The following is a 24,810-nucleotide window of genomic DNA, read 5'->3' as shown; positions in this document are numbered from 1 at the left end:
TAAAATAGACCTCAACTTGTTTTTGGGTGTTGTCTGTGTTTTTAGGAACTTGTTTTGGTGGAGTATTTGCACCCCGCGAAAGAAAACGCCACATACAATATTAAATGATGTTAACTGTTGACACAATACAGTAATGTCAGCTATTTAAATTAGCTGGATGCAGCTCATTTCTAAAGCTAAATACAAATGAAGGCATTTAAGATACACAAAAGTGGGTCTCTCCAGATCTGGTTAGCTTGATGATGATGACAGATGGTTTTTATCCACTTTTTGTTTAAAAACATGTCTTTTCCTCGCAGTTTTTTTATGTTGTGTTCCCTGTATTGAATCAAAAATAGCTGTTGTATGAATAAAAAACACTAAGCTTTTGAAGTAAGAATCACAATGTAATCCTCCATCAGGCTCTGAAGTGACACATAAGATCCTCACATGCATACAATCCAGCAGCGTCCATAGCAACACATTTGTGAGGCAAAATAAGCTCTTGTTAGTATTCTGACCTTAAGACTCCATGACGACACGGCTGCTATTAACATCTCATTCAAACATGCCAAGGCTCACAGATCTTCCACTGCATCGCCTGGGGCTCTTCTGTTACTGCTCAAGCTTCAGATGCTCTGATGGCACAGCTAAGTAGACAACACTGATGCACACACTTCTATTCTCACACATGCTCTGCCATGCAAAGCCCATGTTGTAAATGGAATGTAAATTTTATGGAAGCTAAATCTCATTACATTACTGCTATAGGTTAGGAGAGTAGCAGAGTATTCCCAGCAGTTGCAGTAGAAAGTGGGAAAGAGTACAAATATATAGAGGGCAAATATAAGTATAACAACAAATATCAATACGGTGTGAATCCAATATATATTCACCATGCCAAATATAACAGGTTAACTGTAAGGATCGTAAAATATAAATTGGTTAAGGGTAACAATATGATCGATGACATTTACAGCAGTTACAGCTCAGCTGCTGACTGGGAAAAATGGCAAACATACAGACGCATACGGGCAGATTACCACTATCTGTGTGGTTTTTTATTCAACATGGTATTATTCATGTCATGTTTCAAAAGTCCATCCTGTCTTTCCTCAGAATCAGCAGTTTGTTGTGATCTCTTTACCTCCACATAACATGAATGTTTATAATTTATTTGTAATTTTGACAAGTGCTGTCTCTGTGCTATGAGGCACTCTAAATCCTGAATGAAAGTCCTCAAATAAACTATTGTTATGTAGAAAGTTACATAACTGATTAGCAACTACCTTCTCAAGGATCTTAGAGAGAAAGTGGAGATTAGATTTAGGTCTATAGTTGGCCAAGACCTCAGGATCAAAAGTGGGTTTGTTAGGAAGAGGTTTTACCATAACTGCATTAAATGACTGTGGTGCATACCCTGTTAATAAAGACATATTGATCTATATATCTATATTAGCTGTAGAAATCTTTTGCGTTGATTAGTGAAGTTCAATAGGAGAATGGCTATATATATATTAAAGCTGTTTCTAGTAGCCCTGCATTTAATGATAAACCGTTAGAAGTTGAGGGCAAGAGGTGATGAATTTTATTTCTAACTGTTATAATTTTATCATTTAGCTCATGAAGTTGTCACTACTCAGCTATAGGAATAGATGGCTCAATAGAGCTGTGACTCTCTGTCAGCCTGGCTACAGTGCTGAAAAGAAACCACCCCCGTCCAGCAATTCTAAGCTGAACATTTGCCTGTGCCTCAGTAACGTTTAACTTTTTATTTATCATTTTTCATTTAAACTCAGCCTCACACAACTATTTTGCAGCGGCTCTGTGCGGAGTTTAGCACCGCCCATGACAATTCTGATTGGTTTAAAGAAATGCCATTAAACGAGAGCACGTTTTCCTCCCGTCCCCGAATGCTGTGTGAAGTAGCCAGACCCTTTTAGAGAATTATATCACAGATGATAATACATTTTTTTTATATTATTGCAATTTTTTTTATACACACAAATCTAAAACATATGAGCATGCATTCCTCGTTAGTACAGCCTCATTTGACTGAGCCTTGTGCATCATTGAACAGACCTCTATTATACCAATGTTTAATAAAGGTCGATAAATGGCTCATGAATAATGTAAATTAGAGGTCAATGAATGAAATGAACCGAGAAGTGAAAGTGTTTTTCTCAGTCCTGAACTGTGTCTGTGTACCTGTTAGTGCTGGTTGTGAACTGAACGTTAAATGAAACTTGGTAATGGAGCCAAACACTAAGTGACTGTATGTGATTTACAACAAACATCAATGGGACATTGGAGGCTGACCCCTATTTTCCATCATGTGCGTCTGCGTTCCGGAGGCGCCGTGGCCCCAGCGAGCAATAGCTGCTATTCAAGTCAATGCTGGATATTCGTCAACCCGTGACGCAGCGCGTCCCAGAAGCGTGTGTGAAGTGGCTCTTTGCTTCACTTAAGATACGCGCCAGGTCTATTTTCACGTGAGCTGCCGGGTGTTTGAGCAGCCGGGCAGCAAGTGAAACAGCGAGAGTATCCAGTAAATTTAGCAAACCACCCCCCGAACATAGTTTGTGTCTCCTGTACAACACCACGGATGACGAGAGATTCATCTTGGAGGTGGAAAAACATAAAACGACATCACAGATCCTTTTTATGAACAACTCCAGAAAAGAGAAGGCATGGAGTTTAGTTATAGGAATGCTTGGAGTGGAAGTTAGATACTAGCTAAATAAAAAAGTGATTGTTCTTTCAAGTAGCCTACTTGTAGAGACAATAAATCTGCGAGCAGGCAGGCAAATCTTCATTTCTGAGACACTCCTGGTGTGGTATGGCACACGTGGCGGAGGATGAAACAAAACCACGGTGCAGCCAGAACGCATCACAAATCTGGATGAGGCATGGCTGGACACTCATTGATAGTTAGACCTGTAGTCAGAGCAAACACTGGGATGCATTAAGCTTTGTGTTTCTGTATTCTCTTCATCCTTCTCTTCCTCTCCTCCGTGTTTTCTAGGCTCAGGACCGCCTGCAGACCAGACAGTGGTCATCGAGGAGTTTCGCTACCTGTCCCAGAAGATCTTTGTGTCCGTGTCTGTCTTTGCTGGGTTGGGAATCCTGCTGGGAATCATCTGCCTCACCTTCAACATCTACAACAGCAATGTCAGGTACAAAAGCTCACCTTTACTAGAAATCAATCGAGATAAATATCAAGTTCAAAGTTGCACCAAACATCAGACACACACTGTGTCTAGAGACTAGCTGGTAAACACGTGTTTTCTTTAAACCAGTGCCAAAAGGTGTGACTGAAGCCCCTTTTAGACGTGAAATACACAGCATTGCTTTATCTACCTGTTAAACTGATGTCTAGTTCTTATTCAGACACATGTAGTTTATGTTACTGTTCATGACATGGTAGGGCCTTTATGGAGAGAGAGACAATACTCTCGCGATATTTGGCATCTGTTGCACTAGGGGTGAGACAAAGAGAGAGAGGTGAGTTAAAAATGTCATGACAGCAATACAAGGAGGTAGTGTTTTCTGTTCTCTCTAGAATCAGAATCACAATAAGCTCTAATAGTACAGGCATTGTGCAACATGACCCCACACAAATTGTAACAGAAACTCTTTTATCTAATTAAATATGTGCTAATTTGCACATAAGGTGTTTCTGTATTTTTCAACTTGGACCCTATTTTCCCATGCATGGTGTCTAAGTCACTAATGTGAACAAAAATCTTTGAAATATTAAAATCTTTTGAAATCTTTGGTCCAGTATTGAGTAAGAACCCTGTAACAGGCAGCCACGAACCGGGCGGCAATAGGAAAATGCACACTGTCAGTTAGCGTCCACATAAAAGTGCTGTTTCTGCCACTAACTGGCTCTGAATATTATTCTAAGTGTCTGACAACATTATGGAAAGGATCCCTACAGAGATAGACATTTTTGTTAATAACGAAGATCCTTTTTGTTTAATATGAAACAGCCCCAAAATCACCATCTCCACTTATCCATTACCGTTAACGTCACGTCTTCAAATTCAAACTGCAACAAACTTCCGTAGTCCTTCTCCTAGCCTGTTCAATAATGTGGTCCAACGTCAATACATAGCCAAGAAATTGACTTCTGCTCTTCTTGCCTTTTTTTTAACATTCATCCAGACTTCCTCTCATTATGTTATTTATGTATCTGGAATACCAAAACCTCTTACCTTTGTTCCGTAGTTGGCTATTTTGTATTTAATGCTAGTCAGCCATCCACTGAGGCCTGAAGAGCTCCCCCAAACCTTCAGAAATGGGTGTGCCTTGATAAGTGTGTCTTTTCTGTAAACTTTGTTGGCTCTTTCAAGAACCATTTCGGTTTCAACAGAGAATCGTGGAATGACGAATTTGTTTGGCCATGGCTTCCTTTCTGGGTTGCTGCTTGATGACATGATGACTGACCTTGCAGATGATGAATCACATGAGTCAAGAGCGTCCTTGCAGTGCACTTGCGGAAGCAGCACCAAGGGATTGTTCTGAGGTGACACTTTCAGTGTAGCTTTCATTGTGTGGCACTGGATACAAACTGACAAAATGAACAACTTCTGGTTCGCTTTTCACAACCTTATTGTGGCCATGTGTTTAATTTGAGCAGTGGAATTGAGAGTGAAAAAGTCCTCAAAGTCCGGATCTGAATACTGCAGACTGAAGTCGCGGGTGATATTTAATGTCTGCTTCACAGTCAACTTTAGCTCATCCATAGTTTCTGGTATTCCAGATGGAATAGTCAGCTTCTCTATTATGTGACCAAAGATCACCCTGAGCTTTGCTGATTCCAGGCTGTTCTCATGTACCATTCGTACATATAGCTACATATAGAACATCTACTCAGCTACTGGCCACCCGGGACCAAGATTAGCTCTATGATGAGAAGTAGGTTGTGAAGCTACTCCTCCGCTCATTTTCCAAGGAAAAGTCCTGCCAAACATTCCTTTTTAGGCCCTGTGGTAAGGACTTCATCAGCACCTTAGCCCCAGGCCACTCCACATGCTGAGCTTTGTCCCGGTCACATCCTATTCATTCAAGGACATTGGCAAGGTGGTCCCTACCATAGCTGGATAGCTCTTGATGGTCAGCCGGCCACTCGTTAGGATCCACCTAATGATCTGCTTCACAGATTGAAAAGTTCCATTCTGGGTTTCTTCATAGTAAGACCTCCTTACACTCCCCTGCCTATGTCTCCATAGCTGTCCACTAGCCTTGTTTCAACAGTGTTCTCTATTTGGGCATTACCCTGAGTGTCTCCAGTGAGTTGTTAAAAATGTCTGTGAACAGTGGAGACAGCTGATCAGCGCAGTGCTTCAGTGTGGAAGGCGAGACAGAGTCTGGTCAGGCTGCTTTGCGGGGGTTTTGTCTTTTGAATAGCCTGTTAACTTGTCTCTACTGGATGGAGACGGTTGTTGTTGTGGGGGAGGGGGGCTCTGGAGTGGCCAGTGATGAACAGGCCCTGGTATTCTATATTATCTCCATTATTATCAACACCTTTCAATACAGTGTATGTGTATTGTTTGTGTGTTGTGAGGATCGCCAACTGATTGAAGGTTGGTGGTTTGATTCCTGGCCCTAAAGTTCCATGCCGAAGTGTCGTTGGGCAAGACACTGAACTCCCGATACTCCGCCATTGGAGTGTAAATGTGCATGAATGTTTTTCTGAGCAGGTCGCATCTTGTATGGCAGCCTCGGCCATCAGTGTATGAACGTGTGTGAATGGTTCCTATATTTATGTTAAAGCACTTTGAGTAGTTGTTAAGACTAGAAAAGTACTATATAAATAACAAGTTGTTTGTTCATGATACATATTTAGAAAAGCAGTATGTGTTTGTGCCTTTGCAACAGGTACATTCAGAACTCTCAGCCCTACCTTAACAACATGACTGCCGTGGGCTGCATGATGGCGCTGGGTGCTGTCTTCCCGCTGGGCATCGATGGCCTTCATATCCACAGGAGGCAGTTCCCCGTCGTCTGCCAGGTACACTTTGAAAGTTGCTCCAAACACAATGATGATTTCAAACCTACTGAGTTTACTGTGGGAAGCAGGCCTGCAAATAAAGGATTATCGTTATTGTCAATAAAAAATTGTCATTGTTCATACAATGCATCATATCAATCATATTTTGTTTATTGAGCACACAGCTGCAATGTCCACAGCAGAGGACACCAAGGAGACATATGTTGCTTGGTTTGTTAAATGAGAAAAGGTCTGAAGGAAATTTAAAGCTGCTTTCTTCATCTTTAAACAGATTGTTTATACAGGTGTATTTTTGAACTTTGGACAAAGCCAGGCTCTATACATACTGTATATCATATTGATATTGATCCTCTGATTTCACTCGTGGAAGGAAGCAAATAAGTGTATATCCTAAAACGTTGAACTATTTCTTTAAAGCAAATAAAAGTAATTTGATGATTGAACTAACAACACCCTGCTGATTTTGGTATTCAGAAGTTTCTCCTAGAAATCAAGTACAAAGTGACAGAATTTATTTTGAAATCATCCTCTGCACTGCATGAATGTGCTCAACAAATCTCAGATATGTTTGTGTGCATGTGATATAAGATGGGGCATTCTCTTTGGGATGAAAATAAGAAATTATCATAACAGTTGTTTGAAACTGTATTAAAAATCATAATTGGCTTGTTTGCTAAGTCATATATACTGTATATATTTAAGGGGGTAATACACATTAATGTCAAACAGTGAAGCCTGATTAATCAGAATTATTTGCCGTTTTTCACTTCATTCAAATTTATATTGTGTCCTTGTCAGACATTTTCTGTAAGTAGCTATGTATTCGTGCCACCAATGTCAGTTTTACTTAACACGGGAGTCAGGATAGCAATTGTTAAGCACAATTAGCCCTAACATTTATCATGACAATTTAAAAATAAATGCTAATTTAAGAGTTGTTATTGCTGTAAGTCTACTTACAACAACCTGTACAGCTGTGCCCATCTCAACCCACAGATGTCTCCATTTTGTGGCCATTTTTCTGTTGGTACTTTCATGGATGAAGCTAAATAGCTAGCTAGGAACTTGATGTCTATGGTTCAAGCTCGGAAGATGACGTCCCCATTCTTATTCCAACCTACAAAGCTGTGGTTGGTCAAGTTCCCCCACTCAGGACAAACAGCCATCACTGAGCACAATACCAGACCTACTTTAGTCATCACTGAATAAATAGAAGATGTGGGGGTTGATTCACATGTCTGGAACTAGCCTAAATGTGGTCTTGAAGTGAGAAATCAGGATTTTTACATTTTAACCTAAATAAATTACTCCTTTTTACCATAAAATGCCTTTAAATCAGGATTACCACTTAACATTTCTTTTGGTAAACCAGTCCAGTCCAAGTTAACATTTTATTACATAACAGTTATTGTTGGTATTCTATTGGTGGATTTCCTATTATATAAGTGTGGATTTCTGGCTCCATACCAATGAAAGTGTCATTCCCCTAGAAAGGAGATCAGAGCCAAAACAAATCCCTTTAAAATAGGTAGAAAATCTAAATCCCAAAAAATATTCTGTAGTTTCAAGTCTTTAAGCTCTTCTGTTTGCTCGTGTTGTCAGTTGTCTGATTCTTGTCCACCACAGTAAAGGCAGTAACAGTATCACTGCTGTATTACAGAGGTTATTTTGATTTCAAGGTCCTTTCTGAAAGGCTATTAAACTCAAACAAATCTTAATGATGGAGAATGACTGAGGAGCTGATTTGATATATTAATCAGTTTAATAATGCAATTCATTTCTTCTCTTCTCTGCTAGTTTCGCCTGTGGCTGCTCGGTCTGGGTTTCAGCCTCGCCTACGGCAGCATGTTCACCAAGATATGGTGGGTCCATACCGTCTTCACCAAGAAGGATGAGAAGAAGGACAAGAGAAAGGTAAATGTGGAGACTGTCCTCCCCCGAAAAACACTCACATAAGTTGTTAGTTTAAGCAGCAATTACGACTTATTGACCTCTTTGCCTGAACTTGCCTGGCACTTCCGCATTCCGTCATTTTGTAATCTTACTTCCGTTTAAGAGCATAAGCAAGATTACTTCTCTTAGGGTCGCCAGCTTGATCATCCTTTACTTTCTTTCCCCCGCCCCAGACACATCCAACTAATAAGAGGAGTGAACGTTCTTGCATGCTTTGTAATGACCAATTTTGGTTCACTTGGATTTTTACAGATGTGAAACCAAACCGAACCAAGCGGAAATTGCTTCAAGTTTACAAACTCATCAACTGATTTGGACCAAAGCAAACAAACTATAGGTGTAACAACCCCCTTAGACATCAATGCATGGGCAAATGGGGTCCATGTTGAAAAAAACTAAAGTACCCTTTAAATACTTGGTTGAGGTTAGCGGAAAATCCTGTCTTATAGTTAAACAAAAAGGCAACCATCTGTTGGATTGTGACGGGACACAAGCTCTAGAATCCTTCACCACCCCAACTGCCCACTCTTTGTAATGCAGGTTGGTGGCGTTGGCACAAAAAATTTGCATTGGATATAAATAATTTTGTCCATATGAACGCAATTTCTCAGAGATACTCAGTAGTCAGTTCACCCCCCTGCTATGAGGCCCCTGGCCATTGCAATGCTTCATAAGGACTAGAATGCTTGGAGATAGATGTTGCATCAATACAGGTTTATAATATTTTCTTCAACAAGATTGCCTTGGATTTCATGCTGTTCTAATACTAAACATTTTATAGTTTTAGACCTGTTCCCAAAAAAATCTTTCTCTCTTTAAAGCTGAATACATAAAGGAACTCCTTTATTTATTGACTGAGTGAAGGAGCTGTGCGTTGTGATCAGTATGGCCTCTTTGTCTCTTTCCTGTCATGGCCCAGTGCTTTAAGGGCAGATTGAATTGGCTACAGTCAGTGATGGATCATTGTTTTCACCTCCAGCTTAGGCTAGTCTATTTGTGGCTTCATAAATCCCTCCCTTACAAAACCAGAAAGAGAGGATTTGTGCCTTTTCCTGAACCCCCCCACCCCTTCTGTTTCCCAGCAGCACCTGGAACCATGGAAACTCTATGCAACCGTTGGTGTTTTGCTCGGCATCGATATCCTGTCTCTCATGATCTGGCAGATTGTGGATCCTTTACATATCACAGTGGAGGTATGCTCATCTATTTATTTTGTTATTTATTCACAACTGTGCAAAGGAACATTTGAAATAAATCCTAAAATATAATACATTCATGAGGGAGAACCTTATATCTACTACAATCAATCAATGTTAATTTTAATGTTTAAAATGCATATAACAAGACCCTAACAAAACAATGTACAAGATAAACATTTGGATTGGAATTATTTTATTTTATTATTTCCAATTTAATTCTTGAATGACAGGATTCTCTCAGGCCTCTTTTGCGAAGGGATGGAGACACACACACACACACACACACACACACACACACACACACAACACACATGCGGGAGGACTTTGGATGGAGTGCAGAGCTTGAGCGTCGCTTTATCCACACCAAAACCTCAGAGCATGCCAGAGCCAGACCCAGAATGCATCTGTGTGATGAGCACCCACATTATTTTCTGTCAGAAACTGGCTGTTGTGGCGAGCTCGACAATGGTAAGGGGCCGTTCGGTATTTATGGAATGGACCACCGGAGGAAAATAGGGGAGGGTCATGTCTTTTTATTTTTTGTTGAGGGGAGGGTCTTCCAACAGTTTTTTAGTCCAAAGGGGGTGGGGGAGAATCACCCAACTTTTGTATTCATAGAAACAGCTAAATTTCAAAGTGGCTTGTTTGGTGCATATTTTTCCATATAGCTCTTAGTCTCGACCCTCCTTTGCTACCAGATAGGTCTGACCCATGAGTTTGCTGGGGGGCAGGGGGAGCTGCTGGTGGTTAAAACGGATAATTGCATTGTTTAAAAAATGAGTGGAATAATTACGTCTGGCATGACCAGATATTTTACAAATATCTTAAATAACACAAAACAACTAAATGGTGGTAGGTAATACATCTGATGTCATATACTGCTTTAGTAAAAAAAATATTTCCTGGCTGACGATGGAAGCAGCAGGATGTAAAAAACGAAAATGACTGTTGCTAGTCTGGACATCTTACCGTGCCATGCCATGTATATACATTTGATGTCAGCTTACTAATTGATTGTGGGTTTTGTGTAGATTTGGACTTTCATACGTTTATTCCACTTTGTTTAAACGGCGAAGTGGAGGAAGCCTAGTCACGAGTTCATAGAAACCAGTTTGTGTGTTGAATATTACCCAGAGTGCCTTGCTGAATGGTCTCAATGTTTTATTGTTTTATTTCATGTGAATAGTAGTTTACTAGATGACTAACTTAGTATTTGAAGTAATGCAGGAAGTGTACATTTAGTTGCCATGCTTATTGTGTTTCCACAACAATGTTAGAGTAAATCTACTGAAAATATGCGTGTATGCACGCACACACACACACACACACACACACACACACACACACACACACACACACACACACACACACAGCGTGCAGCAGCGAGAGAGAGAGAGAGAGAGAGAGAGGTCTCTCATTTTTCGTAAATTACCCCATAATGGCCAAATATACCAAACGCGTCTACAAGTAATACAAATAGGTTATGCTAAAGTCTAGTGGATTGGAAAGTTTGTAAGTATACCACAGTTTAATTTATGTAAATAACACTTGCCTGCTGGCTTCTGCTCTCTGCTGTTGTTGCTGCTGTAAGACGAGTGCTTAGGGCCGTCTACAAATTACAACACGGAAAAGAGATGCAACAAAAATATTTATTAATTTAATTTTTTTTTAAAGTAAGTGCTGTAGTATAACTAGCAGGAGACAAGTAATAATTGAGGTAAGTTTGGAGACATTACCTTATTTAATCATTGAATTAATAAATATTTTTGTTGTAACTCTTTTCGGTGTAGTAATTTGTAGACGGCCCTAAGCACTCGTCTAACTGCAGGTAGCAGCAGCAGCAACAGAGAGCTGAAGAGAGCAGGCAAGTGTTCATAAACTTCTGGTGTACTTACAAACTTTCCAATCCATCGTTTTATGAGAGCATACCCTATTTGTACTACTTGTAGACGTTTGGTATCATTTCGGGCATTATTAGTGGGGTAATTACCTAGATACAAACGTGGGTCCGTAGTCCCGCCGCTAAGCTTTCGCCTATCTAGCTAACTCCTCCCCAATGTTCGACCCAGGTGAAAAAAGCTTCTGGGGGGGTGTTTGGCTCGAGGTCATGGTGCAAAGGACCCTAGGGTGAATTACTCCGAACCATCACTTTAATATGAATCAAAAGTGTAATAAATATTAAATAGGTTATTCAATGCTAATTCTTTAACACATGTTATATACATTTATATTTGAATAGTTATAGTATATAATAACTAACACTCAGTGTAGTTTTTGTATCGGCCTACAATATATCTAATCCCCATGTTCAGGTACAGCAAGTAGCCTACTTTATCTCTGAAAGTGTTGTCAGTAATACTCTTTTACTTACTTACTTTTAATTTCAATGCAGATGTAATGGCATTGTACATTTTTAGTTTGTATTTGAAGGCTGAGGCTTCATTAATAAACACAACCATCATTTGAGATGTTACTTGCTATGAATACCTTGTCTGATAGGCTACAGTATTGTGGCATAGTATCAGGATATCCTGGCTAGTGTCTGTCGCGCACGGCTAGGGGCAAATGGCCGGATGATGGGCCTATTTGAGAGAAAGTCCAGGGCTGTTTTTTAGCCCCAGTCCGTCCCTGAGCATGACCAATCGCAAACATCTACCAGAGCTGCATATTTTAAACAAGAAGAGCAAACTATAATTCTACATAAATATGACGAACACAAACACGGTTTTACAGGGAAAATGCAGGAAGGAAAGCTGGCAAAAAAAGCCGACACTGTTTTACGTAAATCACAACGGTTATCCTATCAATATCACTTCCAGTGGTGTAGCCTAGTCTACGTGATAGTAAGCTCCAGGATTTCAGTATAGGCTACCCACTTAAAAATGCCCAATGACACATAACAACATAGGCTACTTTCCATTATATTTTTTATACATTTTGAATTGTTATCCATGCTTTTTTCTTAACATCTATAGGCTGAATAAAGGTATTTTTACCTTAAATTGGTGCATTAAAGTCAGAGGCGGTTCTATATTGAATTACACCCAGGGCGAGATCCCCTTCGAGACCCCCCACATTTTTTTTATAATATTATAACAACATAAGTGAAAGAGAAAATTATTTTTCTCAATTGCACAAATCTTTCATTAGAACATTTGAAAAACTCAAGAGAATCCAGTTATTTAACTATTGCGATTACAACAGGAAACACACTGTTTAAGTTGCACAATCTCCACCTCCAACATTTTCAAAAGACAATGGACACAATTCTGCACAAAATATGACAGTATAGGTTATCAGAACTTAAAATAAATATGCACTATATACATAAATGTGCCAAAAATAAAATCATAAAAAAATTTAACAAGAGAAGAGAGCAACAATAATATAAAATATTAGGAATAATATACAAATAAAATATAGAAATATTCTAAATACCACCTGTCCTTGCGCTCCCCTAAATATGTATAGCAACGCCTACTCCTTCAAACTACTAACGCCATGTAATGAGTAAGTAAGAATCAGTGCGAGTTGACACATTAAATACTTCAAAAGAGTGCCATTTATTAATACAATAAAACGGTATACTCCTCATGAATCATAAAACAAGCTTTTTTTTCTCTTTCTCTCTCTTTTTTTTTTTTTATATATATATATATATATATATATATATATATATATATATATATATATATATATATCATTTTAAGAGGCCCTGTGCTTTAATTTGAAGAGGTCTATCATGAGTTTTTGTCTGCCAATGCAGATAGAAAAGCTAAAATTCTCATTAAGAAAAGTGTTTTAAAGGAACACGCCGACTTATTGGGAATTTAGCTTATTCACCGTAACCCCCAGAGTAAGACAAGTCAATACATACCCTTCTCATCTCCGTGCGTGCTGTAACGCTGTCTGACGGCTCCAGCATTAGCTTAGCCCAGCACAGATCCTGCAGGTAACTGGTTCCAACTAGCCTACTGCTCCGAATTGTGACAAAAGTGACCAAATACACCAACATGTTCCTGTTTACATGTTGTGATTTGTAGAGTCACAGCGTGTACAAAAAAACAACGTAACATGAGACACAGCCATCTTCTATCCGTAAACAAACCGGAACTATATTCTCAGACAGGCTTGCTGCGAGCATATCACTCAAGTACTATATTCTTCCGTACAAAAATAGTTCCGGTTTGTTTACGGTTAGAATGGCTGTTTTTGACGTTTTTACTCTGCGCTACTCAAATCACAACATGTAAATAGGAACATGTTGGCGAGCAGTAGGATTACTGCAACCATTCACCTGCCTGTTCTGTGACAGCCCGGTCTCACGGCAGTTCGTGTAAATGTCAACGTTATTCTTAATCTATTGATACGTTTTTGTCGTTTTTTACGTGGTGGACAACACGAAAATGTGAAGTAATGTATTTCAATGGGAAGCATATTTTGTGGCCACAGCACGAAAATGGTAGGGAGTAATATAAAAAGCCGAAAATCCGCGTAGGGAAGTTGGTCGGGGTGGTGGATGGGTCAAACAACACAGGACTTTCACGGGTGAGCGGGGATCGCGTCCCGCATGTGGCGCTTTGTTTCCCGGGGATGGCGTCCCTGCGTGTGGCGTTTTGTCCCACGTGTTACTGTGGCGCGTCTCCCGGCGTTTAAGGCGCCCTTTCCCCGTAAGGTTTTTCCTAAACCCAACCTCCGCCATCCCGTTATTGTGGCGCGTCCCCAGCGGGCCGCCTCGCGGGCGACTTCTGGCTTATGGAGCTTCGTGGCGTTTTGTCCTGCATGTTACTGTGGCGCGTCTCCCGGCGTTTAAGGCGTCCTTTGCCCGTAATGTTTTTCCTAAACCCAACCTCCGCCATCCCATTATTGTAGCGCGTCCCCAGCGGGCCGCCTGGCAGGTGCCTCCCGGCTTATGGAGCTTCCTTTTCGGCCGCCTCCCGGCGTCCTTTCCCCGAGAAAATAATGGGATATTTACATGTAAAAAACGAGATAAACGTCTCTGTGAACACGTATCAATAGATTAAGAATAACATTGACATTTACATGAACTGCCGTGAGACCAGGTTGTCTGTGATGGGCTGATGCTGCTGGAGCCATCAGACAGCTTTGTTCCTTTAAGGGGAGTTGTGCTTACTGCAGGTTCTACCCTCACTCCCTCATCTCTGTCCCTCTCCTCACTTTGCATGCAACTGCCACTGCCGCCGACAGAACCACCACCACTGTCATCAGCCACGGGAGCTGATGGAGGTCCTGCTACTGCCGAAAACGTGTCTTTTAGCTTTTTTCTTTTATTTGAACCGCTTGGGTAACTTTGTTTCATTTTCGCGTTTAGACCATTGACATAAAAGAGAGTTTTAGACTCGTCTTGCTCTGTCTCTGTGTACTTCCCAGTTCTCCTGTCACTGTGTGTTTATCTTTCGCGCCCGCACCATTACGGACTAATCCATTTCATTGTGAAAGTAGGGGGTGCAAGCAGGGCGCCTGCAGCTGCAGTGAAATGGTAGATAGGCTAACAGAAAACGGCCTTGCGGCGCAGAGGATTATTATTATTTTTTTAAAGTTCTCGTGCCGCCCCCATGTGACATGAAAAAATGCCCCGGGCAGCTGCCCAGTTCGCCCGTTGCAAAAACCGCCACTGATTAAAGTGTATCGGCAATGAAGTCGTTGATGCTTAAAACTTCCCTGGGGGAGGACACCCAGGCCCCCCCACTATGATGTGCCCCCCTCCTCCCCCAAAGGCAGATTCTGGCCAATATACCCACTATAATATAAATTGGACTACACTGGTCACTTCCCCATCAGTCAGGCACAAGATCTGACCATAATTACACTTTTGCTTTCCATGAACTGTCGTTGCTTTAGCCTTTTATTTCAGTTGAAACCCTGGCAGTGGTAAGTGATCGTGAGAGAAAATAAAAATTTTCCGAAACATAATTCTAACCGATGTGGGTGGCAGCTTACGCAAACGGCGAAGAAGCCGACAAATAGCCTATATGTAATTCCCTCCTCTTAAAATATATATCTGTCATAAAGATACCCATCAGTGAATGTTAACAGGGTTGTCGGTCTCTAAATGTTTTAACTTATATGAGTGCACCTCTCTCTCTCTCTCTCTCGCTCTCATTATCAATCGAGTATTGATTGGTCAGTAGTTGATCTCTAATCTCTAAAATCTCTAAATTACCACGGCGATTGAATTTTCAATTCAATTCAATTCAATTTTATTTATAGTATCAAATCATAACAAGAGTTATCTCGAGACACTTTACAGATAGAGTAGGTCTAGACCACACTCTATAAATTCCAAAACCCCAACAATTACAGTTCGCCCGTTGCAAAAACCGCCACTGATTAAAGTGTATCGGCAATGAAGTCGTTGATGCTTAAAACTTCCCTGGGGGAGGACACCCAGGCCCCCCCACTATGATATGCCCCCCTCCTCCCCCAAAGGCAGATTCTGGCCAATATACCCACTATAATATAAATTGGACTACACTGGTCACTTCCCCATCAGTCAGGCACAAGATCTGACCATAATTACACTTTTGCTTTCCATGAACTGTCGTTGCTTTAGCCTTTTATTTCAGTTGAAACCCTGGCAGTGGTAAGTGATCGTGAGAGAAAATAAAAAATATCGAAACATAATTCTAACCGATGTGCGTATTGGCAACACACGGCTGAAGAAGCCGACAAATAGCCTATATGTAATTCCCTCCTCTTAAAATATATATCTTTCATAAAGATACCCATCAGTGAATGTTAACAGGGTTGTCGGTCTCTAAATGTTTTAACTTATATGAGTGCACCTCTCTCTCTGTCTCTCTCGCTCTCATTATCAATCGAGTATTGATTGGTCAGTAGTTGATCTCTAATCTCTAAAATCTCTAAATTACCACGGCGATTGAATTTTCAATTCAATTCAATTCAATTTTATTTATAGTATCAAATCATAACAAGAGTTATCTCGAGACACTTTACAGATAGAGTAGGTCTAGACCACACTCTATAAATTCCAAAACCCGAACAATTACAGTAATTCCCTCAAGAGCAAGCATTAGCAGTGGCTATTGCGACAGTGGCAAGGAAAAACTCCCTTTTAGGAAGAAACCTCGGCAGACCCAGACTCTTGGTAGGCGGTGTCTGACGGGCCGGTTGGGGGTGTGATGAATAGTGGCAATAATAGTCACATTAAAGATAATGGAACAGTGACTTCAAAGGTCATCGTGGAAGTTCATGTCATAGCAGGGCACATCGTGTCATACTGAGTAGTGCAGTCTCCTATATCGGATCCTGACTACTCTGTGCATAGGAACATCACAGCAGTGCGTTGCGGGATGTAACGTGGCGTTGCAGAGCATGGGTGGATGCGGCGGATGCAGCAGGACGCAGCAGGATGCAGCAGGAAGCAGCAGGATGATTGAACCCGATAACAACTAATCCACCTTCATAGTACAGAAAACCCTGGGTTGAACCTGAAGTTAGCTCGTTAACGCCAAATCCTGCTTCGTAGTACAGGCCTCTGGACTCTTTTTGTTGGTTTGTACTTTGTTTTTGTTTAATAAATTATCTAGCTCAACATACTTAGCCGGCTCTCTGCATTTGGGTCCAAGCCTCGCAGCCCCATTGTGACACTTGACTATGGTGTGCTTCACATGGGGGAAAGGAGCTGAACAATTTAAAAAGAAATTGTACCGTAATGTGTAATTCAGTGTCAATCATAACACAAGTTATCTCAGTACACTTTACAGAGAGTATGTCTAGACCACACTATAATGTACAGAGACCCAACAATATTAATAATAATGAACTTTATGAAATGGTATTGAAAAGGTATCGTTCAGGAACCAGTATCTAATTCACTGTATGGTACTGGTATTAAAACTTTTTTAACCATGCCCAGCCCTACTGTTCACAAATATATTGCATCAAAATCTACTATATTAAAGATTTTTTTTTTTATAGCCCAGGCTGTGGCCCAGCTGCAAGTGCCTGCACTTTGGGAAGCACTGATTTAGTCTGATGAAATGTCACACAATATGGCCACCAAAATGAAAAAAGAATCTTCAAATTTAAGAATCTGGAATCCAGGAAATATTTTGCATAATAAATGACTGAATCAGTTATCAAATTTGTTGACAATTAGTTTTCTGTCGATCAACTCATCAATTCAGTTATTTTGACACATTTTCATTTTAGCGGCAATTAAACATTTTCAGGCCTGAAAATGAAAATGAAAACTGGATTTCTTTTTTTTATTCTAATATTGTCGTACTTGTGCACTCAAATAGAAAATGAAATTTCACTTTAATTAAATTATTTCGTTTTAAAATTGGCAGCTACAGACTTCCATAAAAATAGACTCACATGAGTTAATGAATTTCGTCTAAATTTAAATAGATTTGATCTCATGTGTTTTCTGTTGAAGTTGTAGTGTGTTGCTGTTCTTCTGCTGTGTTTTCATGTTTGTATGAAAGCAGAAATTCACTAGAGAAGCCCCCAAAGGAGACCTGGATGTTCTGATTCAGCCTTTACTGGAACACTGCAGCTCAGAAAAGATGAACACCTGGCTGGGTGAGTAGAAATCAGTGTAATATACAATATGATTTTGAAAATGTAAAATGTTCTTCTTACTTAGTACTAAGTTCTCACTAAACTGTGAGAACGTACTCTACAGGGTCTTTAAAGCAACATTATGCACATTTGAAAAAACAGCTTAAAGCGCCCATATTATGCTCATTTTCAGGTTCATAACTGTATTTTAAGGTTGTACCAGAATAGGTTTACAGGGTTTAATTTTCAAAAAACACCATATTGTTGTTGTACTGCACAGCTCTCTCTCACTGCTGTAGATCCTCTTTTCACCTGGTTTCTGTTTTAGCTACAGAGTGAGACCTCTTTTCATCTTCTTCTTCTGTACTATCTTTGATTGCACTCGCACACCGTAATGCTAGTACAGATGTAGATCATGTCAGCTAGCTAACTCTAGAGACAGTAAAAGAAAGCCTGTTTCTCCAACTTTGGTCAGTTACAAGGCAGGATTAGCTGGGAGACTTCTAAATGAGGGCGCACATGTAAGTAGTTCTTTTGTAGATTATGGTGAACTTGTGTGTGTTGTAGCAGTGCTTTGCTATTGAGAACGACGTAGCATTAGCATTAGCGTTAGCATGCTAATGCTAACGGTTAGCATGCTAACGAGCTAACGGCTGTGGTTAGCCAGCTCATTTCGGACTGTGACGTCACAGTCCGAGGCCGATTTTGAACAGCTCACTAGGAGACTGAAAGCAGGACACATTCAGAAACTGTATCTCACTCAAAACAGCATGGATGGATTTTTTTCAAAGTTTGTATGTGTGTGGAAGCACCAGAGACACAAAAGAACACCCCAAATCCCAGAAAAAGTGATTTTTTCATAATATGGGCACTTTAATAATTTTGATCATACACAGACTTGTAATAGGGAGAATGGCGCTCTTTAATTCCCACGCCGACCTTTAGGGAGCGGTAGGATCTCCCAGAAGAAGTGTGTAACAATATACGGCACTAAGCCACACACCGCCCACTAGCTAGAAGAAGCTAGCGTGGCATTCTCAGTTTGGACCGCGTTCATGTTTTTTTTTTTTTTTTTTTAGATGAAAGTGGGTCAGTCTAAGCTGTATAAGAGCAGTAACAGAAAGTTTGCTAATCATGCGGGGAGACTGGGTCGTCCGGGATCAGACCCCCGGCACTAGGGAGTTGCTACAGCCGCTAACTGAAGGTACATCTGCTGCGCTGCTGCCCGGAGAAGTAGCTGCACTAGCTAGCTAATCCTTGTCTCCTTTGTGGTCCGAAAAAAATTCAATTCAATTTTATTTATAGTGTCAAATCACAAGATGAGTTATCTCAGAGCTTTACAGATAGAGTAGGTCTAGACCACACTCTATAATTTACATAGACCCAACAATTTCAATTCCCCCCAAGAGCAAGCATTTGGGACCGTGGCGAGGAAAAAAGTCCTTTTTATAGGCAGAAACCTCGGACAGATCCAGACTCTTGGTGGGCCGCCTTCTGCCGCTGCCGGTTGGGACACAGTATCAAGCTCACAAATGTATGGACACACAATACACAACTCAGGTACGTAATTGCAAATGTTTAGTGCAAAAAGTCAGTATAAACTCACAGGCAAAAGTGTCCAAAAGTGGCAGGCAAAGGGAAAATCCAAACACAGGCAGAAGTCAAAACCAAGGAATAAACAATCAGATAACGGACTCAGAACACCAGGAAATAACGCTCGAAGGTTGTACACAGGGGAAGCAGACGATCTCGCACTGGGGTAAGGGGAAGACCGAACTTAAATACACTAAACAGAAAAGACAATGAGACACAGGTGCAAAACATTAGGGCGGGGATACACAATCACTAACAGCAGGAATGGGAACAACAGGAAGTAAACAGACAACACAAGAAACAACAGGGAACCTTCACAATAAAACAGGAATTGTGTACATACTCAAACAAATATGAATCCTAACAAAACAAAAACTTGACACAGAAGTGGAACGTGACAGTACCCCCCCCCCCCTCAAAGGCCAACACCGGACGGCCCAGGAACCTCTGGGTGCAACCAGAAAAAGTCACGAATGAGATCGGGGTCCAGTATGTTACTGGCTGACACACAAGACCTCTCCTCAGGGCCATACCCCTCCCAGTACACGAGAATCTGAAGGCCCCGGCGACGTCTCCTGACAGCCAGAAGCCTCTTCACGGTGTAAACAGGGCCACCGTCAACCATGCGCGGAGGAGGGGGAGCGGGTGTTGCAGGCACCAGTGGGCTTTCCAGAACTGGCTTCACACAACTAATGTGGAACGTGGGGTGCACACGCATGGACCTGGGAAGCTTCAATCTCAAAGCAACAGGATTAATAATCTTTTTGACAGGGAATGGACCTACAAAGCGAGGAGCCAACTTACGGCTCTCCACCCGAAGAGGGAGGTCCCGGGTACTCAGCCAAACGCTCTGGCCCTCTGCATAGACAGGAGCTTGGGATCGATGACGATAAGCAGATCTCTTGTACATAGCGGACTTGTGGAGCACGACCCTTCGCGCCCTGGTCCACGTCCTCCGACAACGGCGAACCAAGGCCTGGGCAGATGGAACTCCAACCTCCCGCTCCAGATCAGCAAAGAGTGGAGGCTGGTAACCGTAAACACACTGGAATGGAGAAAGGCCGGTTGAGGAGCAGGGCAGAGTGTTGTGGGCGTACTCCACCCAAATCAGCTGTTTGCTCCAGCTAGCAGGATTCCTGGAGGACAAACACCGTAGCCAACTCCTGATTTAGACGCTCTGATTGGCCGTTAGATTGGGGGTGATATCCCGAGGACAAACTAACGGTAGCCCCCAGGAGATTGCAGAACACCCTCCAGAAGCGAGAGATGAACTGGGGTCCCCGATCTGACACCACGTCCTTCGGAAGTCCATGAAGCCTGAACACATTGGAAAGCATAACCTCCGCCAATTCCTTAGCGGAGGGCATCTTGGGCAATGAAACAAAATGAACCATTTTGGAAAATCTGTCAACAATGGTGAGGATAGTAGTATTCCCCTCAGAAAGGGGCAAACCTGTGACGAAGTCCAGAGATATGTCCGACCACGGTTGAGAGGGCACTGGAAGAGGGTGAAGTAATCCAGCAGAGGGTTGATGCGAAGACTTGTGTTGGGCACACACAGGACAGGCCGCCACATATTCCTTGACAGAGGCCATGACCCCGGGCCACCAGAACCGTTGTCGCACCACAAAAACGGTCCTTTTCACTCCTGGGTGACACGACAGCAAACTGGTGTGGGCCCAATGGACAACTTGAGACCTGAGCTCGGGAGGAACAAATAATCGGTCTGGCGGACAGCCGACCGGGACAGGTAATTCAACGGTAGCACGTTTGACTCGCTCTTCCACCTCCCATGACACATCACCAATGACACAAGAACCTGAAAGAAGGGTCTCGTCTGATTTAGGGAGAGAGTCAGCATCAAACAGTCTAGACAAAGCATCGGGTTTGGTATTCTTGGAACCGGGACGATATGACAGTGAGAAGTTGAAACGATTGAAAAACAAAGCCCACCTGGCTTGACGGGAGTTCAGGCATTTCGCAGATCGCAGACACTTCAGGTTCTTGTGGTCAGTCCACACCAAGAAGGGATGCTCCGCCCCCTCCAGCCAGTGTCTCCACTCCTCCAACGCCACTTTCACTGCCTGCAACTCCCGATTGCCAACATCATAGTTCCTTTCAGCCGGTGACAATTTCCGGGAGAGAAATGCACAGGGGTGAAGCTTACCAACTGTGGCAAGGCATTGAGACAGGATAGCACCCAGCCTAACATTGGAGGCGTCCACCTCCACCACAAACTGTCGGCCGGGATCAGGCATGGTAAGAACAGGAGCCGACACAAAACGTTCCTTCAGAACCCGAAAAGCAGAGTCCGCGTGAGGGGTCCACTCGTACCTGGACTTGGAAGAGGTTAGTTTATGTAACGGTGCAGCCACAGAACTGAAATTTCTGATAATCTTCCGATAGAAATTAGCAAACCCCAGAAACCGTTGCACCTCCTTGCGGTTAGTGGGGACAGGCCACTCCTTGACAGCTTTGACCTTCTCCGGATCCATGCTCATCACCCCCTCGGCCACCACATAACCCAAAAAAGAAACCTTGGGAACATGAAATACACATTTCTCTGCCTTGAAAAAAAGGTCATTGGTCAGCAGCTTCTGTAGAACAGCACGGACATGGTTAACATGCTCTGCAAGGTCACAGGAAAAAATCTGAATGTCATCAAGATAAACAAATACAAACACATTTAGCATATCTCTGAGAACATCGTTGACCAAAGCTTGAAAAAGAGCAGGGGCATTGGTCAAACCAAAAGGCATAACCAAATACTGTTAATGTCCACTAGGAGTGTTAAAGGCAGTCTTCCATTCATCCCCCTCCCTAATTCTCACCAGATGAGATGCGTTTCGTAAATCAAGCTTGGTAAACACAGTAGCACCTTGCAACAGTTCAAAAGCAGAGGAGAGTAACAGGAGGGGGTACCTGTTCTTCACGGTTATGTCATTGAGTCCACGATAGTCAATGCAGGGTTGCAATGACCCGTCCTTCTTCCCCACGAAGAAGAACCCAGCTCCGAGCTCCATACTCTAAAAGAAATATGAATCCTAACAAAACAAAAACTTAACACAGGAGCGGAACGTGACACACAGAGACACAGATGTACAGAAATATGATTCATAACAATTTAGCGGTTGGCAGGATGTACTTATAGTAACAGTAAAGATAATAGAAATATGACTTTATGTTTGACTATATGAATTCAGTGCTACATATCGCTAGCGTGAGTACGGTTCAATGAGAGGTGTATGGACTTCATGGCAGAGGTGAAGACACCAAAGAGGATTTTGACGGAGGAAGCAAAGAAGAGAAAGGGAGAGTGACCGGACAAGAAGCTGGACAAGAGCAAACTTCTGGCTTTAAAGTGCTCATAATATGCTTTTTGCCTTTTTCCCTTTCCTTTATTGTGTTATATATTTTTTTGTGTGCATGTTATAGGTTTACAAAGTGCAAAAGCCCAAAGTCCACCCCACAGGGACTTACCATCTCCAACAGCAAACACTGTTCACAAACTGCTTCTAACAGCTCTATTGTAGTCCAGCCTTTACTTCCGTGAAAAACGTGCGTCACTTTGTAACACATGTTATAATGCTTGCCTAGCTGCTAGCGTGGTACGCCCTTCTACTCTGCTTCTGACTGGCTAGTATTCCTTACCTAGGTACTGCGCATTAGAGTCCGGATCGGGCCAAATTTTTCTGTCCGAGGCCGGCCCGTGTCCGACAGAGCCGTGTCCGAGCCCGACCCGAGCCCAACACAGTTAAAATCTTTTTCCTCATACTAATGACACATGTAGGCTACGTTTGTGGAAAGCTTTTATTAAGCAACTGTAGGAAGGCATTCGGAAATGTCAACAGATGAGCGCATCAGCGCACACGGGGCAACAAGCGCACGTTAATCAGCTGTTATAACATGTTCAATGGGTTAACCTTTCCTGATTGCTTCGTTTCCGACCATGATCAGAAAACTAGGAGAGACTCATTACCTCCAGGGCCGACGTTATAACATGAATAACCACTAACTCTGCTCTGGTTGCATGATCTACAACACGCATGCTTCCTCTTTCTCTAGGCTATCTCTCTTCTGCCTACTTACCTCACACACTCACACACACTCACTCACACACACACACACACACACACACACACTGAGCTCTCTTAAAAGGAGCCGCAGCACCATTTACAACAAATGCCTTATCGCGCTGATGTGACCTAGCCCGACCCGACCCCGACCATAATTTCGAAATATCTGTCCGAACCCGGCCCGGCCCGTCGGGTACCGTCGAGACCCGTCGGCCTCGGGTCGGGTATCCATGCCTTACTGTGCATGTGTGACTCCTATCAAAGATGGAACAGAAGTGAGGTGCCTCACTCTGTAGCTAAAACAGAGAGCTCAACACGCAAGGTGAAAAGAGTAGCTGCAGCAATGTGCAGTACAACAAAAATATGTTTTTTGAAAATTTAACAACACAAACAAAAATGTCACTAGCTGTACAAATGGTTCCATGATTCCTCACAGCGGCCATGTTGTCTCCTCTCTGCAGGTGTTGTGTATGGTTATAAAGGTTTGCTGCTGCTGCTCGGCATCTTCCTGGCCTATGAGACCAAGTCCATCTCCACAGAGAAGATCAATGACCACCGAGCCGTGGGCATGGCCATCTATAATGTTGCTGTGAGTTCACTTTGTTGTATATGTGTGTGTACTGCATGTGCCAAAGCCATTTTTTAAAAGTTGGAACGTAACCTTATCTCCCGCTCTAATTTCACTCCGGTGACGCTCGCATGCCTGAGGCTTGTGTTACTTTACTGCATCATCGGGCGGACTTATTGCTGCTGGAGCTCCGGACACTGGGGGAATGGATGAAGTGCGGGCACCGTCACAAGTTATTTTGTTTTTGCGAGCAGTCAGCAATTTGAGTGGAGCGGGGTGAAATCTGAGTTAAGCGCAGAGCGGTTTTGAGTGGAAGAGCGTGGGAAGAAACAGCTCTGTGAGCGAAGAGCAGAAACTTCTCACCGCTCAACTCCGCTGACATGCTCTGGTCTACACCTATGCAGAACATTTGGAAACACCTCTATGTTTTGGGCCTTCCACAATTGGAATCTTTGAAAACAATGGTCTTGTGTTGAAGAGAAAACGTTGTGCTTGCCGATTGGCAAGCACAAAAACAAATATGGCCACAGGTTTACTCCGTTGTACTTCGTAAAATCAATCCTAAAACCAACTGGTAACCAAGGGATGGAGTATTAGGATTATTTCTTTGCTTGGTTTTAGCAGGCGACAACATCCCTTATAAGCCAGAGGCTATTTAGTATTTTTGTTTATTTATATATATTAAAAGGGTATGGTTTTATTAATAAAATTGGAGTTCTCACAAGAGAAAGATTTTAAAAAGTGATCCAAATCAATGATACAGAGGCTGAGATATCATGACTTTTACTCCCTAGTATGGGTCAAATTACAACTCCCCAAGAGGTTTTATGTGTAAAATCAATAGATTCAATAGATAGGCACTTTAAAAGAACA

General features: G+C 42.1%; 1 protein-coding gene across 5 annotated transcripts in view; it reads left to right on the top strand.

Moving 5' to 3' along the window:
• Positions 1-24,810, top strand: part of gabbr1b (gamma-aminobutyric acid (GABA) B receptor, 1b) — a 294,834-nt gene that overhangs the window by 232,777 nt on the left and 37,247 nt on the right. For 2 of the 5 annotated variants that reach the window (XM_039820110.1, XM_039820114.1), the window contains 6 exons: positions 3,005-3,155; positions 5,866-5,998; positions 7,796-7,912; positions 9,034-9,144; positions 17,625-17,721; positions 23,831-23,958. In XM_039820110.1, coding sequence (XP_039676044.1) covers positions 3,005-3,155; positions 5,866-5,998; positions 7,796-7,912; positions 9,034-9,144; positions 17,625-17,721; positions 23,831-23,958 — 737 coding nt within the window. The remainder of the gene's footprint in view (positions 1-3,004; positions 3,156-5,865; positions 5,999-7,795; positions 7,913-9,033; positions 9,145-17,624; positions 17,722-23,830; positions 23,959-24,810) is intronic. The other 3 variants (XM_039820112.1, XM_039820111.1, XM_039820113.1) reach the window with 3 other exon arrangements.

The sequence above is a fragment of the Perca fluviatilis genome, chromosome 13 (genome assembly GCF_010015445.1).
Source record: "Perca fluviatilis chromosome 13, GENO_Pfluv_1.0, whole genome shotgun sequence".
Taxonomy (NCBI): Eukaryota; Metazoa; Chordata; class Actinopteri; order Perciformes; family Percidae; genus Perca; species Perca fluviatilis.
Note: the sequence above shows the minus strand (reverse complement) of the source record. Positions and strands in the feature narration are given on the sequence as shown.